Genomic DNA, 17,864 nt, shown 5'->3' with positions numbered 1-17,864 from the left:
ACAAGCTCTATTTTGATGCTGTGTTATGCACTTTGGTACCTTTTTTATTCTAAAAGTACAAAAACAATTCCCAGTGTGAATCACCTTGTTTTTATCATATTAGAAAATAGCTGGGGGCCACCCGGCACCCTGTCAGGGGCCAGAATTTGCTCGCAGGTCATAAATTGAGTAAAACTCTGGTATATAAAAATGTGTCTGAAAAGCTTTCTGCGGCAACACTCGTTGCCCCCATTAAACCCTCTGTGTAGCATCTGCAAATGACTGAGAAGGAAAATCAAAATATTTTCACTGCGTGACTAAAATACAAAGAAGGATGAGTGATGTGAGTGCTGGCCGCCCGCCGGTCTTTGATTAAATGAAGGACGCGTTCGCCAACAGCGGAAATATGACCATCCTGACTGCTCAGACAGGCCGATTTCTTCAGCGAGGAAAAGGACGGATGGATGGAGGGAAGCTGCGGGGAGCTGCTTCCATTAGCAGGGCCGCCTAAAAGCCCACGCTTCACTGGGGATAAAATAAAAAGTCCAAACTGGCTGTGACCTAAAAGTTTCCACACAGACAGTGGGAGCTTTTTTTTAATGCAGAGGAGTTCTTTTAAAGCTGCAGCTGTTTGTCTGTGTTCAGAGCTGAAGGCCTGATGTCTGTTGTGTAACTCTGAGTGGGCAAAATATTTGGGACACAGGTTCTTCTTTGACATTTAACTTCTTTATAAACGTACGTCAACAGTGTGGCTTTATGTAAAGTAATTCAGTTTCCGTGAAACGTGGGTCTTTTGAGGTAAAGAAGCAAAAAGGAGAAGAAATATATTGAATTCACAACATTAATGAAATGCAACTTTCTTATTACACACCACATGAAGTGGATTTCAAAGAAGTTACACCAAGGTCTCTGCAAGTCAGAGTGTTTTGTGTAATGTGCTTATTTATTGTCTTTATCTGAACGCTGTTGTTTGCATAATTCTCGTAAATCGTTAATTCTCGTATATCGTTTGCTTTTATTTGCTGTGAATATTACCGCCTTTCCTTTATAGAGCAATTTCAGTAGAAACAGAATTGGAAATGCAATTTTTTATCAGCTTTTAATCTCAAGATGGTTCTTTGGAAACTGCTGCTCTGTGGCAGGAAAATGCTGTAGGATTTAAGCCTTTTAATAAAATGCTTTTCAGACCAGGGGATGTTTTCTTTTTTTCCCCGCAGCTCAGCGGAGTGCAGTTTGTTTAAAGTCTTGTGCTACTTATCTCTTATTGATTTGTGTATCTGGTTCAGTCCTCGATGGTTTCCTCTGTATCTGTTTTTAGGAGGTGAAACCGTGGAGTGCAGCACAGGTACGAAACACAACACACTGCAGCGGCTCAACAGGTCTGCTGTGAACTCAAGCAGTCCACATTTTTTAAAAACGGGAACAAATGCAGCTGCTCCAACTGCAGAAAAACATGATATAAGAAAAAGTAATTCAAGGCCATATCCTGAATGTGTGTTTCAGAGAGAAGCTGCGGTCACAACACGCAGCCGGTGACACTGTCCGAGGTGAAGCGATCCGATCCGGGTCGAATTCACCACGTCAGAGTCCAGCTGAGATCCTACGAGCCCCACAGACTCCACCAGGCTCTGAAGCTCTACTGCAGCAAGTGTACATCAATGTACGCACACACACACACACACACACACACACACACACACACACACACACACACAGAGAGAGAGAGAGCTCTTGATGTTTCCGGTAGCTTGTATCCTAGTATCATTTTTTTTTTAAGTTTTTGGTTTTATTTTTATGCACATGAATAAATTATGATATTTTTTACTGATCCGCCGCTGCAGCTCTGCTCGGCCAAAGAAAGTGTTCAGTGAGCAATGTGATAACTTCTCTGTTTGTATTTTTTAATTAATTTCCAATCAGATTTTAATGGTATTTAAAGTCGGTCAATCGGAATTTATGAGTCCTAATGTTTTGAAAAAAAAAGAGTGCAAATTTAAAAATTTCTATGATAACATTAACCTTTTGAGCATATTGGCTGGATTTCTCTCAAAAACATGGATAAAAGGCAAGGACCAATTAAACAAAAAATGGCCCAAAAATGAGCAAGAAAAAAATACAAAGCTACAAGAAAACTACCTAAAAACAGGTAAAAAAAAAAAAAATCAATATCATAATTTTGGTTTAAGATTATGACAATAGTTTTCCAGACATTTTTCCCAAATTTGTTGATAATATCTAATTTTCAGGCTGTTTTCTCATCACTTTTTACCATGTTTTGTCGACATTTCTTGCCATTTCTTTACCCCCCCTCATGATTTTAAGTTTAAAAGACTGTGAACACTGCACATAAAAGTGATGTGGATCCCGGTTTAAAGGGTTAAGGTGCAAATCCAAAATATATACAACATGCAAAATGCCAAATTTCAGAGTGAAGAAAGATTCGGATGTAACAGCAGACAAATGAACTTTGGAGCGCACTTTACAGTTTGTTAAATTTGATGAATTAAAGTCAAACTGTGGAATTCTTTCGAGAAGAATTTAAAAGGTAAAATCAATATCTTTCACTTCAAAAAAATGCATTAGGAGAAGATAATTAGTCAATATGAAGCTGCCAAGTAATGTTTTTTTTTTTTTGATTGATGGTGAGTTGCTGAGTTTGGCTTTTGATTCTTTTTTTCTCTCTCTCATTTTTCTGTCAGTTTTGACCGCTGAATAACTGATTGACGGTCATGGAATGTAACGTACCAAATAACTACTGGTTTGATTTGAAACTGTCTGTTTCCATGAGCAGGAAAAAAAAGTAAAAGTGAAATTAGATATCTGGTTTCTCTCTGATCTCAGGCAGGACGTCCCGGATGATGAACTGGTGGCAGGTATCTTCTCTGAGGCGTCCAAGGACTCTGGACCCTTCAGTCCCCCACCGTGGGCGCTCTCTGGGAGGGTCAATGTCCCCACAGACTCCCCAGGACCCCCAAACCGAGCCCTGAGCGTTCACCTGTCCACCCAGCTCATGTCAGAGGACAAAACGAAGGAGCTTATCTTCCTCATGGGTAACAGTCTTAACTAACTGATTAGTTTCCTTTATTTTGTTTTATTTTAATGCATTTTAATGTAATATTATTTTATTTTAATGCACTTTAATTTAATTTAATTTAATTTAATTTAATATTATTTTATTTTATTTTTCTTATGAGCAGATGTAAAATTGAAATTTTGAACACATTCAAGGGGAAAACATCCTTTTGTCCTCAGGAGGGTTCAAAGTTTATTTTTCTCTGCTGCCATCAAAAATACAAACAGGTTCGACTCTGGCGGAAACGCGTCAACTCGCAGCCGGCTACCAGAACATCGTCCCTGTGAGGTCGTCAGGAGGTCAGCTGGCTCTGCTCGACCTGTCTGCTCCTTTTCTGTTCCGAGGCAGGAAGAGATACTACGGGTCACAGATGAGCCACACACACACACACACACACACTCACACTCACACTCACACTCACACTCACACTCACTCCCACACACACACACACACACTCACACTCACACTCTCTCTCACACACACACACACACACACACACTCACACTCACACTCTCTCTCACACACACACACACACACACAGGCGTACGCACACACACTCACACTCACACTCAAACTCTCACACACACACACACACACACACACACACACACACACACACTGACACTCACACTCACACTCACACAGATAAATCCTTCTATGCAGTTAGAGCTTCATTTAACCCTTTGAAACCTGGAATTACATCAGTTTTCTTTTGCTGCGTTCAGCTGCTTCTGCATGGAAGCATTGAAACCTCTGAAATTTGAGAAAACTGTTGATTTCTTTTGGTAAAAAATAAGAAACAACACACTCACTGACAAACAAACTTTTTGAGATTGGGTGCTGAATCCTCAAAGTGCATATCAATGCAGTCAAGATCAGGACAGCACTCCGACTACATCATTTTTTATTTTATTTATTTATTTCAATAAATGTAAGACTTTAGGAAAAAGAAAAGGACCTAAAAAATTCTTAAGAGATAGAAAGAGGAAAATGATAGGGAAAATGCTCAAATATCTATTCGTTATAATATTTATTATTACCAGTTTTATCTACATATTTTTTTATTATTTTTATTTACATTTTTAATTTATTTTTATTTACTTATCTCTTTTTGTATTTTGCATTTTTTTCTTTTCTTTTTTTGTTGTTGTTTTTTTTAGGTTCTTTTCCTGTAACTTGTAACTTCTTACCTAACCCTTTGAAACCTGAGCAAACTGGTTTGGTTTATTTCAAAAACACAGTAAGAACGCACTTAGCAACTTAACAAGAAATGACCCAAAATTTGAAAGAAAGTTGCAAAAAGTTTAAGGAAAAACTGCTAAATATATAGATTTTTTTTCCTGGTAATTCTAAATATATTATAAAAGATAATCAGAAATAAAGTTTTCTTGACATTTTCAAATTTTTCATTCATCATTAGTCATTTAGTTTATCATGTTTTACTGATTCTCTCTGTCTCTTTTTAAAGCTCATTTTCAGGTACTTTTCTTGTTACTTTTTCCTAAAGTCTTGCATTTTGTGGGACATTTCTTGTCGCATTGCTGTTTGCCTTTTCCCCCGTGTTTCTGAAAGAAATCAAACCATTTTTCTCAGATTTCAAAGGTTTAAATATTTGTGAATAACACCTGAATGTTCCACAAGAAAACTGATGTTGATCCGGGTTTCAAAGGGTTAAAATTCACTGTGGAAGGAAAGTGTTTCTGAGAACAGTTGAGTTGGTTCATATTTACAAAGATCATGTCGCTGTTTTACTCTCAGTGAAGGAGGCCTAAACCGAAAACTGAATCTCTTCTCTGTGTGGCGTCCTGTGTGTTTCAGGTGTCCGCGGTGCTCGGAGGCTGCAGTGCAGGAACCTTCATGTACTGAGGGAGTCGAGCTGATCGACGAGAAAATCATTGCGGAGGGTGAGAGACGAGTTTGGTTTGAATCTCGACTTTGAGAGGAAAACGTGGCGGTGGAGAAAAACCAGGAACACAGCACACACACAGCCAAATGTCAGTATTTAGTTTATAGGAAAAAAGGGACTGTGCACATTAATTAAATGTTTTTTAATAATATGTTTCCAGCTTCCTCTGATGCCGCTGTGGCCAAAACATAAATTAATGCAGCATTGATTTAATGCAGCAACATAATAATAAAAATATAATAATAAAAATAATTATAATAATGTACCTTTCATACAAGAAAGAATTTACATGCACCAAGTGCTTCATATCAAAACACACATTAAAACCTGCATGTAAAAATAATATAAGCAAGAAAAACAACACCAGATTTGGACATTCAGTCAACAAACTGAAATATTTAATGTCCGAAAATAAGTTGGAGGAAGTGAATACTTATCAAACCCTACCCCCTTTTTTTTTCAAATTTATCTAGAATAAAAAATAAAATAAACATGAATAATACCAGTTTCTGCCCTAATATTCTTTACATCAGCATAAACTGAAAGATAAACTGAAAATCTTTGGGAGTTGTTGTGCTGTTTACTGCTTTCCCTGTGATGTTCGTTCTATTTCTTTATTCATTTTTAAAGATTTATTTGCAGAAAACAGAAGTATAACAACAAAGTTAAAAACTGCTCGCTCGCTCTTTCATGCGTAGTTTTATGTCGGGCTTTTTTCTTTCCTCCTGAGTCAGCAGGTTTGTAAAAGCTCCTTAACGACTCCTGGCTGATCTCAGATCTGTTGTAGCTGCAGGTTCTTTTTCCTCTGAAATAAATCACACAGCGTTTAATGCCTCTGATCTCTCGTTGTTCTGCAGCTCTCGGCGTTCAGCTGCTGCAGTTCGTCCTGCTGATGAAGCTCGAGCTGCAGGACGCCACCGACACGCTGGACGTCTTCCTGTGGAGAGACGCCGTGAGTTTCAGATCACATTTAAAAAAACGCTGACTCTGAATCAGAGGAGATTACATTACAAGGAGAAAATCTGAGTTTATTTCCATCTGTCTCAACGTTTAACAAAACGACAGGAAGCATTATGAAGTTTGTGTTTCTGCTGCAGCGTCAGTTTGTCTCATATGTTGTCTGCTGTGACCTGTTACATGTTTATTAATGTGCATTAGAGGCAAAAGTTATCTGAATTTAAAGAAAGGTTCACACTTCACCTGGTGAGTACGAGACTTTCTGTATTGTTGGTACAAAACAGGAAGTGTTTATGGGGCGTAAGGACTTAAATTGTGATTGAGAGCTGAAACAATAAGAGAATAAATCAAGAAATCAATCAGATGAAAATTAATCAGCAACTTTTTTAATGAAAGGTTTAGTAATTTCTAAGCAAAGTTTTGCAATTTTGAGAACGTATAATAACTTTGCTCCCACAGAGAATTCAAATAAATATCAAATAAACATCTTAAAGAATAAAACAACTCAAACTGTTTGTAGAAATTGATTTTTAACGTTAAAGAGTGATTTAGATTTTTTGTCTCTCATCAGGAGTCGTTCTTCAGCGTGTCTGCGGAGGACGTGTCAGTCAATCAGGAGGCTCAGAGCAGCATCCGTCAAACGATGGACTCCCTCTGTCCTCCAGGAGGCAGCGCTGGTACGTCTGTCAAACCCACAAGAAGCTGCAACGAAGAGTTTCAAAGCCTGAAATTGTTGCAGCTTCACTGAAATTTTAACAGAATCATTCACTGTAAAATCTGATTAATTTGTCTGCAGCTGAATCAGCTTTCAACTTTATTTATGTATGTAGCTCCTTTCATACAAACATGATGCCCAAAGTGGGTCCGGTATCATCCGTTCATTCAATTATTCAGTTCTGCCTGAAAAACTTAAAAAAGGGCGAGAGTTTTAATTATAAACCAAATATTGAAAAGAAATGTTTGTTTTCTTGTTATCTGCTTAAAAGTCTGAATCAAATACACAAGGAAACAAAACCAAAATAACAGGTCAAATTTATGTTGTTCTTTCCTTCTTTATTTAGTTTTCTTATTTCTGAGTGTGTCATTCTGCTGCGGCTTCACGCATGCGCCGTCAGAAGACGCTCAGAGTTTAGGACCCGACAGGTGAGAAGATTTCAGACATATTTCAGGTACTTTAGAGCTCAGAGTTACGACCAACTTCAGCCTCTGATGGAGCTCCAGTCAGACTGAAGACTTGCGTGTGTCGCGCTGTGACTTTCATGCAAAGTATGGAGCAGAAAGTGAAACAAATATCCATGGTAACGAAAGCAGCACACACCCAAAAAAGTGAAAAGAGGAGGGCAGCGGGTTTAAGCCATTAAAGTCTTCATCACTTTAATAGAAGAGAATCATCATTTGAAGGATTTTTATTCTTAATTTAACTTTTGTTTTTATTGCATGTTTGTTGCTTGGCTTTAATATTTGTTTTTAATTTTATTTTGCTCGTCTCTCTGAAAAAGATAAAACTTTTTTCTTTCTTTTTTTTTTTTTTTTTTTACTCCAGGTCAGCGTCCATGGATGGATTTGTGTCTGACGGGGTACCGAGCCGAGGACGACGCAGGACGGCGCCAAACCTGCTATCAGATCTGCCACAGCACCATCATCAAACCCCACTGCACGCGCTCCGAACCCGACCCCGCCTGAACCGCCGGCAGGTCAAAGGTCAACCAGAGTCCTGCACAGAGAAAAACTGCTTTTGTTTCTGCTCATTTTGTATTTTACATCCTTTGTGGCTTTTATTCGTATTTATTGTGTAAAACAAAATTAATGTACAGGAAAAAAAAATGTTTCAAACTGCTGTCTGATATGTGAGCGTATTGATTTAAAAGATTCTCTCAATAAAGTCTTAGTTTTTAGGTGAAACTCCTCACTCAGAGCACTTTTCAGTTCTGATCTGTGGTGTTTCTGCACCATCTGCTGGTTCACAACATGATGCACCTGTTTGATCCTTAAATAATAACACTCATGGTAAGTACAAAAAACAAGCACATGTATCCTTTCTTTGTACACATTTTATTTATTTACTTATCAGAATATTCTTTCATTTTCCATTAAAGCAGGAGCCCTCCTGTCCTGGTTGTTGAGCAGAGAGAGAATGAACGTGACGTTGGCAAACTTGTGGAGTGTTTTGTGGTCTTCATGCGTCTCATCTGCTGACAAAAGTATTTTCTCTCTGTTGTCACCTAAACTTGTTTTTGTCCTCTTTTCTCCAGAGGACAGGTGTTGGACACGGAAATCACTGGAGAAGAGAGACGTCTGCAGTCCCACGTCAGAGCAAGGTGGTCAGTACAGATCAAGTCATAAACCAGTATGTGCTGTTCTCAGTATTTTACATGAGTAAAAGTACTCATACAACACTGAAAATATGCCACTAAAAGTAAAAGTCCATTTAAAATGTACTTCAGTAAAAGTAAGTATCAGTAGAATGAGGTTAACCTTTGAAATCTGAGCAAGTTGGTTTGATTTCTTGCAAAAACAGGAAGGTAATGAGCAACAAAAATTTGTAAGAAATGAGTAAAAAAAAAAAATTACAAGAAAATTACTAGAAAATAAGGCAAAACAAAATCAACAGCAAACATGAAATGGTTCAAAAGTTTTTTTTTTCTTTTTTTAAATATATAATTATAGGAATTATAAATATAGCTTTCTGGACATTTTTCCTTTTTTTCTTGTCATCTTTCACTATTTTTTTTTTTTTTTCAATTTGTAGGACATTTCTTGCCAAGTTGCTCACTGCCCCTTGCCCCCATGTATTTTTTAAGAAATCAAGCCAATTAATGCTGTTTTCAGCTTTGTAACAATGCATTTTCCAGCTGATCCAGTAAGGATTTTAAAGAGTTCCTTGAGCTGAAGAAGAATTTTCTCACCACACATCCTTCAGTTTATCACAATCAGCAACAACACAAGTGGATATTTAAAGCTGTCAGATAAATGTTATTAGGTAAAAAGTGCTATTTCTCTGTGAGAGTTTTTGGAGAAAGCTTTACATGGAAATACTAAAAATAAATAAAATAAAATAGAAAATGCAAGTACCTTAAATTTATACTGAAGTACAGCACCCAAACACTAAATGTACTGTATTCTGACTTTGCACTTACATTCAGGCCAGCAGTCATAATAAGATTCAAACACTAAGTCTAAATCCAGTTTTTCTTTTAGGAGATAACAGTGAAAAACCCCAAAACAAATCCTTTAATATTCTCTTTTAGTTTAAATGTTGCAGATCAGATTGCTGCAGCAGTGTTGGTGAAATACACAAACTTTGAGCTAGATGGTGCAAAAGACCTGTAAGTATTGCTCTGATGCTGAATTCTGTGAACTTATCTTGAAATCATGGATGTTGTGGCAAAGATAACATTTCTTAATTGGAACTTACATCCTATATCTTAAACTTCTCAACAAACTGCAGAGAAATGCTGAGAAATTTCTGCTGCTTTATTTTAACTTTTAGCAACTAAATTAAAAAAAATGCATTATTGTACAAATACCATAAGCATGCAGTGAATAGAGAAAAGTTGTTCCATTTAAATAAAAAAAGGACACTTTTGATTGTGTAATTCATGATAATCACACACATTTCACTGTGTTGTTTTTACAGTTTATTATCAGATCAGAGCAGGTTTGACACATAACTCCCTCCTCCTCCTCCCTCCCACCCGCCTTCCCCCTCTTCCTCCTCCTCCTCCTCTCGGGTCCTCCTCGCTCTCTCAGACGGACCTCTGCGTCTCCGCCGGCTGCACTTCACCTCGCTCTGCGGCGGCCTCCCAACGCTCCGGAGCGCAGAAGATTCATGGGACGGAGGTGGACCTTCAACGGCTGGGATTCACCACTTGCCCCCCTCCTCCTCCTCTTCCTCCTCCCTTAGTTGCGGCGCATCTGAACGGTCAGTCAAGTTTACCAACTTAGTTTTGGGGCTTTTATTCCGCTGTGGTGTCTTTGGTGATGCCTCCAGACTGGAGCCGCTCCGGGACGCACCCAAACCTGACAGGTGCGCCTCTTATACACAACCAAAGACTCTGTGAAAGCTGGCTGCGCGCAAAGATGAAGGAAAACTCACTTTTTGTGGCAGTTTAAAGTCACGATCTTGGCTTTTTTGGGGCTGATTATCAGAAACCAGATATGGATGGATCATTTTGGACCACGTATCAGTTTGATCTCGCGGGTTAGACAGAATTCACACGATGCTGCTTCCATTCTCGAGGTTGCTGTGTTTGTGGCTGTGCAGCGAGGCCGTCGCGACTCAGCTCCACGGGCCGAAAACAAAGACGACTTTCAGCCCTCATTATGAATCCGCCGCCGCTGACAGGAATGCGCACAGCCGGAGATGGCGCACAGTCATCGGGGAGGACAATGGGGAGACTAGCGGGGACACTGCGCAGGCCTCGTGGCTGGATACTGTAAACCCGTCACCCTCTGACCCGTTGGTGACACGGGTACACCAGGGCGCTGTGCGCAAAAGCGACGCGCAAAATGGAGCGCGGCGCATCAGACGCGTACCCGGGGACGAAGCTTTACGCACGGATATAAACAAGACTGATGGGCCGCGGAGTGGTGGGTGCACTCCGGGAGAAGTGCTAAAACAGACCACACATGGACCCACGTGTATCATCGAGAGGAACGGACACAAGCGGCGGGTGAGACGGAGCGCAAAACCCGGCAAAAGGAAGCGGAGCGAGACGATGCAGGATGGAGCCGCCATGGCGCAGGAGCAAGAGGACCCCGGACCCCCTTTCGGACTCAACGGCAGTGACTATGAGGAGGAGTATTCGATGCCGGACTTCCCCGACGCCACGGCGCTTGTACCGGTGGATCCGCGAACCAGACGGAAGCAGGTGAAGAACCCGTTCTACCCGGTCACCGCGGAGTCGTACGGAGCGTACGCGGTCGTGCTCACCGCCGCCGTCATCTTCAGCGTGGGCATCATCGGGAACATGTCGGTCATGTGCATCGTGTGTCACAACTACTACATGAGGAGCATCTCCAACTCGCTGCTGGCCAACCTCGCGCTCTGGGATTTCGTCATCATCTTCTTCTGCCTGCCGCTCGTGGTGTTCCACGAGCTCACCAAGGACTGGCTGCTGGGAGAGTTCTCGTGCAGGATCATCCCCTACCTGGAGGTGAAGGGGGGAAGGGAAGGGTGTGGGGTTGATGCTGATGATGGTAGAGACCGGAAATGGCTTACTGAGTGAACATGAGCTACATGTCAGGCGAGAGCAGGTCTGAAGATCATGTTAGACTCCTAAATACACAAATGACCAGTCTACACATTTGGATCATATTTAATATAAGTAGATCAGCTGCAGATCCTACTGCTGAAATATAGTATTAAAGGTGTGTGATATTCCCTCTGTTAACCCTTTGAAACCCGAGGCTTGATTTCTTTCAAAAACACAGGAAGAGGGCAATGAGCAAATAATAAGAAATGACCAAGAAATCTGCAATAAATTATTAGAAAAGTATAAGAAAATTACCTGACAATTAGAAAAAAAGTAAGAGTAAGTACCAACCAACCAACCAACCAGCCAACCAAGAAAACAGAGTAAAAAATAAAAACAACAAAACAAGAAAAATACCTAAAAATTAGAAAAAAAACAACAGCTAAAACAGAGAGTAAAAAAACAGCAACATAACAAGAAAATTACCTGAAAAGATATTTTAAAAATTATAATAATTCCATAAAGTAATTTAAAATATATATTTGTGGTAATCATAAATATTGAGTTCTCAGGACACTCTTCCCCCCCTAGCTCTTTTAAAATTTAAACAGTTTATTAAAACTAATAATTTCTTGGAATTTGCAGAACATTTCTTGCCAATGAGCAACTTGGAAAGAAATGTCCTGAAAATTGCAAGATGATTTTTTGTATTTATTTATTTTTTACTAATTTTTAGGATCATAATGCTCATGCTGCCTTTATGTTCCTCCTGTATGTGCTGGACCACAGAGCCATAGCATCATGTGACCTATTAAAAGCCAAAAAATGGTTCCATTTGCAGTTTTGTGAAATATGGCTTTTTCGAACCACCTAAAATATCACCTCATGTGAATGTAAAAACTTTTTTGCAATAAATGGGAGTTTTTTCAAAATTGGCGTGTTCCCATGAGGTGTAGTTTATAAACGCTGTTTCAGTTTGCACAAATTTAGAGTTAATGGAAACTCATCTACTGTCCAGGGAAACACCAAGAGGGAAAATCCAGTAGATTTTAAAAAAAATCTACTGGAAAATCATAGCAACCTCACAACTGTTTCAATAGTGTGTGTGTGTGTTGTTTTAAGATAAACTTGAAAAAATGTGACCTTCGAATTTAAATTACAGTCTTCCCCAAGCCTTTTCCACGCTCCATAACTAAAATAATAATAAACTTTATTCATACAGCTCTTCTTAACAAGGTTACAAAGTGCTTGACAGAAAAAAATAGCTTAAAACCAGAATAAAAACAACAAAGGGATAATAAACACTGAGGGTAAAATAAAATTAGAAATAACAAAAAAGAGCAAGATATTAATAAATTCATAAACATATAAACACTACAAAAGAATGTGTAAAGGAGGAATTTAACTAGTTTCCATAGTGTAAAAATGTATTTTGCGTTTTTAAAAAGACAAAGGCTTTCTGTCGAGTTTTTAACATAAAATGTATGATAGAAAGTATCCTGATGAATTAACAACTTAACTTTAATCATATTTTTTTGAGTTACAAGATTTGAATGTCAGAACCAGATTATTTATGTAATTTTTAACTGACAAACTCATCAAATTGTAACTTTGATATTGATTTAAAAAAAAGATATTTACAGTATGTAAATCATTTTTTTTTTTACTAGTTTATGTAATTTTTGTGTAAATTTTGTGTTGGAGCAGAATTAGGTGGAGAGCGGCTCCAGACTGCAGTCGGGGTTTAAATCAGGTTTAATGTCGCCTCATGTGGACCGTCTTTAATCTGATGAACAAGACGACACCTGGTGCACACGTGACGTCCTGCTGTCCAATCAGAGCAAAGAGCAGGATTAATGAAGAGTCCCTCAGCCTGAGATTAAACAGCGACGACCCCCCAAACCCTCTGATGTGTTACAGAGACGGGAAAGGGGGTCTGGGATCAGATCTTAATAAAAATACAAATTTTTTATCTGTTTTTTTTTGTGTCAAGGCTGTTGAAGGCTTGGACACAACCAGAGTTCCCACAGATCCTTAAAAAGTCTTTATAGACATTAAATTTGTTTTTTTAAAAACATGGCCTTAATTAGTATTAAATTGTCTTGAATTGTTAAAAGTGTTAAAAATGCTAAAAACAGGATTTTTTCCTGACATTGTGTTGTAAAACCTTAAAACGATTGTTATAGATTTAATCTAATAACGATTAAATAAATAAAACATACATTTTTACTGTATTTTAACATGTAAACAGCCAGAGTTGCTGTTCTGATATAAGATATGTCAGTGTGCACAATCATACAGAGTTCAGACAGAGCTGCAGGTCTGAGATCAGTCTGGTTTTTTTATTCCTTCAGATGTTTAATGGAGCGTAATCTCACAAAACAGCAGGAGGATTAAATCTTAACACACACACACACACACACACACACACACACACACACGCACAGTTATAAGGCTCTAAGAATCAATCAATTGAATAATGAAAATTTAAAAAATATAGAATAAGACTAACATTATGTCACTGTAATGTGGTTCTTTCTCTCTTACTCGACATGGTTTTCTATCACCTGAGCATTGCCTTGAGCTCTTTGACTGTCGTGGTTTGAAGGTACTGACTGACTACTTGGAGATATTTTCATCTCGGTGCAGCAGCCCCTCATATTCACAGAACAGTCTTGAATGGAGCGCGCATTCGTTCACATCCTTTTTTGACGATTCTCTAATCATAGAAACCATCTTGATTTGTCTGATGACGTAAATTCTTGCAGGTAAAGTCTCTTTTCATGTCTGCCGTCCATCCCGTATGACATAAAAACAGCATGAGGTCGGCAAAGAGGCGAGCTGTGAGCATGAAAAGGCTAAATTTGTGATGTTTTTAGACAGCGGAGTTGAAGGACTAAAAGTGATAAAGATGTGTTGGAGGATATCATTAAAAAAAGAGTAATGACGCACGATTACACTGTAGTTTTCGAAGGAATCTTTTAAAATCAAGAAAGTTTCATAATCTATTGTGAAACTCACTCATTTGTGTCAGTATACAGAAAGTAAACCACATGTTTCTCAGGAGAAAGATTGTTATGAGTTACAGCAGTTAGACAGGAAGTGACATCAGGTTGTTCGTCACTCGACAGCAGCGTCACACCGCGGCCTTCAACACACGCCAACAACTGGTTTTCTTGTCTGTTGTCACTCATACACTGAAGTGTTTACAGGCACTGAGACAAAGCAGATGTAGTTTATGACAACAGGAAGGTGAAGAGTGTGTGTGTGTTTGAACATACTTCAGTTAGAATAAATCTTGTTTCCTCCGTGGATAAGCGGTGCTTGAGGTACTTTCAGTAAAACTTTAAGTCTTCAGAGGCTTTAACGTTGCAAAGTGTTTAAACCTCACAATGTTTTGACTATTTTTCTTTCTACCTTTTTCTAAACATTTCAGTTGTAGGTTTAAATTGTTACACAGTCAACTGATTTATTGATGGCAGATGTTATTTGTACCCAACTGTCCGTTGCCAACAATGCTGCTGTTTGCACACTGGTGTTTATTCCTGTGCATCCGAGTAACGATGAAATACGACGATAAAATGAACAGACCGGTTCAGCTACTCTGATAAACTTTACGTACACAGCGTGCATTTAGCAGCTTTATGCACCCTGTAAACTGAAAATAATACATCAGCTACCTTAAATCTAAAAATGATAAGCCAACGTTGACGTGCAAGTCTCTTGAGCCCACTCACCCACCACTTCCTCTCTGCTGCTTTTTATACAGCGTCACACTTTAGTTTATTTCGTGTAAATTTACCACTTCAGTCTTTGGGACTATCTGAGATTAGCGAGTGCTAGCTCTCCCTATCACCTCTCTGCCCTAAACCTAACCGTCTCGAGCCTTCACGCATCAACATGACGAGAAATAGCCAATCGCAGCACGCAGTGGGATCCATAATAACACGTCGTAGGGACGAGTGTAAATAGCTGAATAGCTGAAGTGACTATTGAAAATAAGTCATTAAATATAGACTCCTTTATTTGTTTTTGCTGATATATAAAAACGCTGCTGTCTCTTATTTTAGCTCATTGTTGAGAAACGCGACGAAAACTGTTGTCTGTGAAAAGCGTAACTGACGCTCCTCCTCTCTTCCCAGGTGGCGTCTCTCGGGGTCACGACCTTCACACTTTGCGCTCTGTGCATCGACCGTTTTCGTGCTGCCACTAATGTGCAGATGTACTACGAAATGATCGAAAACTGGGCGTCCACTACAGCCAAGCTCGCCGTCATCTGGGTGGGCGCTCTGCTGCTGGCGCTGCCCGAGCTGCTGATCCGGCAGCTGGTCACCGAGGACGGCGACCCGCCTGATATAACGCCGTGCGAGCGCTGCGTAATCCGGATCTCAACTGACCTCCCGGACACGCTGTACGTCCTGGGACTCACTTACGACGGCGCTCGCCTTTGGTGGTACTTTGGCTGCTACTTCTGCCTGCCGACGCTGTTCACCATTTGCAGCTCGCTGTTTACCGCACGCAAGATCCGCCACGCGGAGCGGGCCTGCGTCCGCGGCAGTAAGAAGCAGATCCAGCTGGAGAGTCAGATGAACTGCGCCGTGGTGGCGTTGGCCATCCTCTACGGCTTTTGCATCATTCCGGAGAACATCTGCAACATCATCACCGTGTACATGGCGGCCGGCGTTCCCAGGAGGACCCTGGACATCCTGCAGCTGGTCAGCCAGATGCTGCTCTTCTGTAAATCCGCCGTGACGCCGGTGCTGCTGTTCTGCCTGTGCCAGCCGTTCACCAGAGCCTTCCTGGACTGTTGCTGCTGCTGCTGCGACGAGTGCGGACCGCCACGCTCCTCCACCGCCGCCACCAGCGACGTCGACAACGAATGCACCACCACTGAGCTGGAACTGTCGCCGTTCAGCACCATCCGCAGGGAGGCGTCCACCTCCTACAGCGCCGTGGGGACTCACTGCTGAGGTCAAAGGTCAACAGCATTCGACGAAACTTCTTCCGTGTCATTCCTGTGATGTGAGGAGTTTCATCGGTGGACGCGTTGACATATCAGCTTCTAAATTCCAGAGTTTTTTAAGACTGTTGAACTTATTTGTGTTTACTGCCGGACGACTGAAGACGTCACCGTCCACCTTTTCACTGTTTACAGAGTTTATATATGAAAGAACACAGTCAGTGTTAGGGTTTAGCTTTATGTGATTAGTTTCTTTTATTAACTCACCAGTATTTTGACGGAATCTGCACTCGGTTTTAGTTTTTGTTCACTGTGTTTAACAGATGCTGAACGCAGACATGAGCCCCGAAAATAACGTTTAGACGTAAACGGTCCTGCTTAAAATGGAAAAGTCTTAACTTTGATTTTTTTAAATCCATTTTCGTATGATTTCACTGTGAAAACGATCCATGTGTGCACGGATCCGCAAAAACAACGGAAGACGCTGTAGTGTGCGTGCCAGGCCAGTAAGAACAACACACGCATGCCCGAAGTGCGTCAGCGATGTCATCATTCTCACAGGATCCATGCATTGCCAGTTTACATGGTAACGGAAAGCGTTTTCAAAAGATTACAGCCTTGGACCTGGTCTCAAAAGTTTTCAGGCCCCCAAAATGCAACAAACCGTCCCTGAGTCATTATCACAAGCAAATGTGGTTTCACATCTTGGCATATGTCATATTTTAATCGACATTTTATTTTTTACGTGTTATTTCAGTTCAATTTCCCTGAAAAAAAAAAGATTATTTTTGTTTGTTTAGTTGTAACGGAGCGCAGGCGGAGCCCTCCATGAGTTCTTTTTCCTCTACAGCAGTTTGTCACTCGCAGGGTGGATAATTGATCTGTACACAGCTGATCAGAGTAATGGATGAGAGGATCAGCTGTTTGTGAGTGAAAGCAAACTTAATGATGCAACACAATGAATGGTTAAGTTGAACCTTCAACCTTCTGCTGCGCTGTCTTCCCCCAAGTGCGTTTTATATAAATCCGAAATGGTATTTATATTCAAATAGCGCCCCAAATGAAAGGTCCAGCTTCCAAAATCTATTTGTAGCGGCAGATGTTTTAATTATGGCAGCGGCCACAAATAAATAAATGTGTTGGAAACCCTGAAATAATGAAGGAAGCATGGACCTCTAAAATAAAGTGTTACATGAAAGGGATAGTTTTGATATTTAAAGTGGGGTTTTATGAGGTACTTATCCACAGTAAGTGTATTACAGAGTAGATGTTGGGGATACTTCCCCAGTTTGGAGAAGCAGGCAGGAGTACTGCCACTGAAGCTAAGTAATGTACTGCTGTGGACTTTAGGAATGTAAAAAAATTAAGTTTAACCCTTTGAAACCTGGATCAGGGTGGCTAGGATTTGTTTTACTGCTGCCCCTGTTCACAGCATTGCATTGCTCAAATTTAGTGACAGACTAAAGCCTGCTTCTCCAAACTACATTTAAACTTCAAAAGATCCAAACTATGCTAAATGTGTAGGATAATGAGCATAAAACTTCATCTTTAGCCATGGCTGCTGTCAGCACCTGTGGTTTGTTTTTTTGGATGTTGTCTTTCTTTGTGTGAGTGAGTCAGTGGGATGCACAGTAATATATTGAAAACATTGGTGCTGTGTTGTGTTTGCTGATGATGCACTCTGCTAAGTATGTAATGTTACAGTTACTGTTTGTTTTTGGTTTTTTTTAATTTTTCATTGTTTTTTTAGCCACAAGAGAAGTGTCACTTAAATTAAAAATATTTTAAAATAGA

The 17,864-nt window shown here is 40.0% G+C and overlaps 2 protein-coding genes across 4 annotated transcripts in view; both read left to right on the top strand.

Annotated features, from left to right (window-relative positions):
• Positions 1-7,824, top strand: part of pot1 (protection of telomeres 1 homolog) — a 68,779-nt gene extending 60,955 nt beyond the window's left edge. Inside the window, exons 14-21 of one of the 3 annotated variants that reach the window (XM_088079654.1) lie at positions 1,298-1,324; positions 1,483-1,639; positions 2,821-3,029; positions 3,280-3,415; positions 4,871-4,956; positions 5,816-5,910; positions 6,487-6,592; positions 7,459-7,824. In XM_088079654.1, the coding sequence (XP_087935780.1) occupies positions 1,298-1,324; positions 1,483-1,639; positions 2,821-3,029; positions 3,280-3,415; positions 4,871-4,956; positions 5,816-5,910; positions 6,487-6,592; positions 7,459-7,598 (956 nt within the window). In that variant the 3' untranslated portion in view covers positions 7,599-7,824. Of the gene's footprint in view, positions 1-1,297; positions 1,325-1,482; positions 1,640-2,820; positions 3,030-3,279; positions 3,416-4,870; positions 5,047-5,815; positions 5,911-6,486; positions 6,593-7,458 lie in introns of those variants that run through there. The other 2 variants (XM_088079655.1, XR_015776937.1) reach the window with 2 other exon arrangements.
• A 141-nt stretch (positions 7,825-7,965) lies between these two features.
• Positions 7,966-17,864, top strand: LOC121950710 (prosaposin receptor GPR37). The gene is made up of 3 exons (XM_088079656.1): positions 7,966-8,236; positions 9,666-11,071; positions 15,253-17,864. The coding sequence occupies exons 2-3, from the start codon at positions 10,136-10,138 to the stop codon at positions 16,078-16,080; spliced, it is 1,764 nt and encodes a 587-aa protein (XP_087935782.1). The 5' UTR covers positions 7,966-8,236; positions 9,666-10,135; the 3' UTR covers positions 16,081-17,864.

The sequence above is a fragment of the Plectropomus leopardus genome, chromosome 7 (assembly GCF_026936395.1).
Source record: "Plectropomus leopardus strain MGB_pleo_1.0 chromosome 7, ASM2693639v1, whole genome shotgun sequence".
Lineage (NCBI taxonomy): Eukaryota > Metazoa > Chordata > Actinopteri > Perciformes > Serranidae > Plectropomus > Plectropomus leopardus.
Note: the sequence above shows the minus strand (reverse complement) of the source record. Positions and strands in the feature narration are given on the sequence as shown.

Coding starts and splice junctions, on each gene's coding strand:
- LOC121950710 (XM_088079656.1), top strand. CDS start 10,136: ATGCTGCTTCCATTCTCGAGGTTGCTGTGTTTGTGGCTGTGCAGCGAG. Junction 11,072..15,252: donor GGATCATCCCCTACCTGGAG/GTGAAGGGGGGA, acceptor CTCTCTTCCCAG/GTGGCGTCTCTCGGGGTCAC.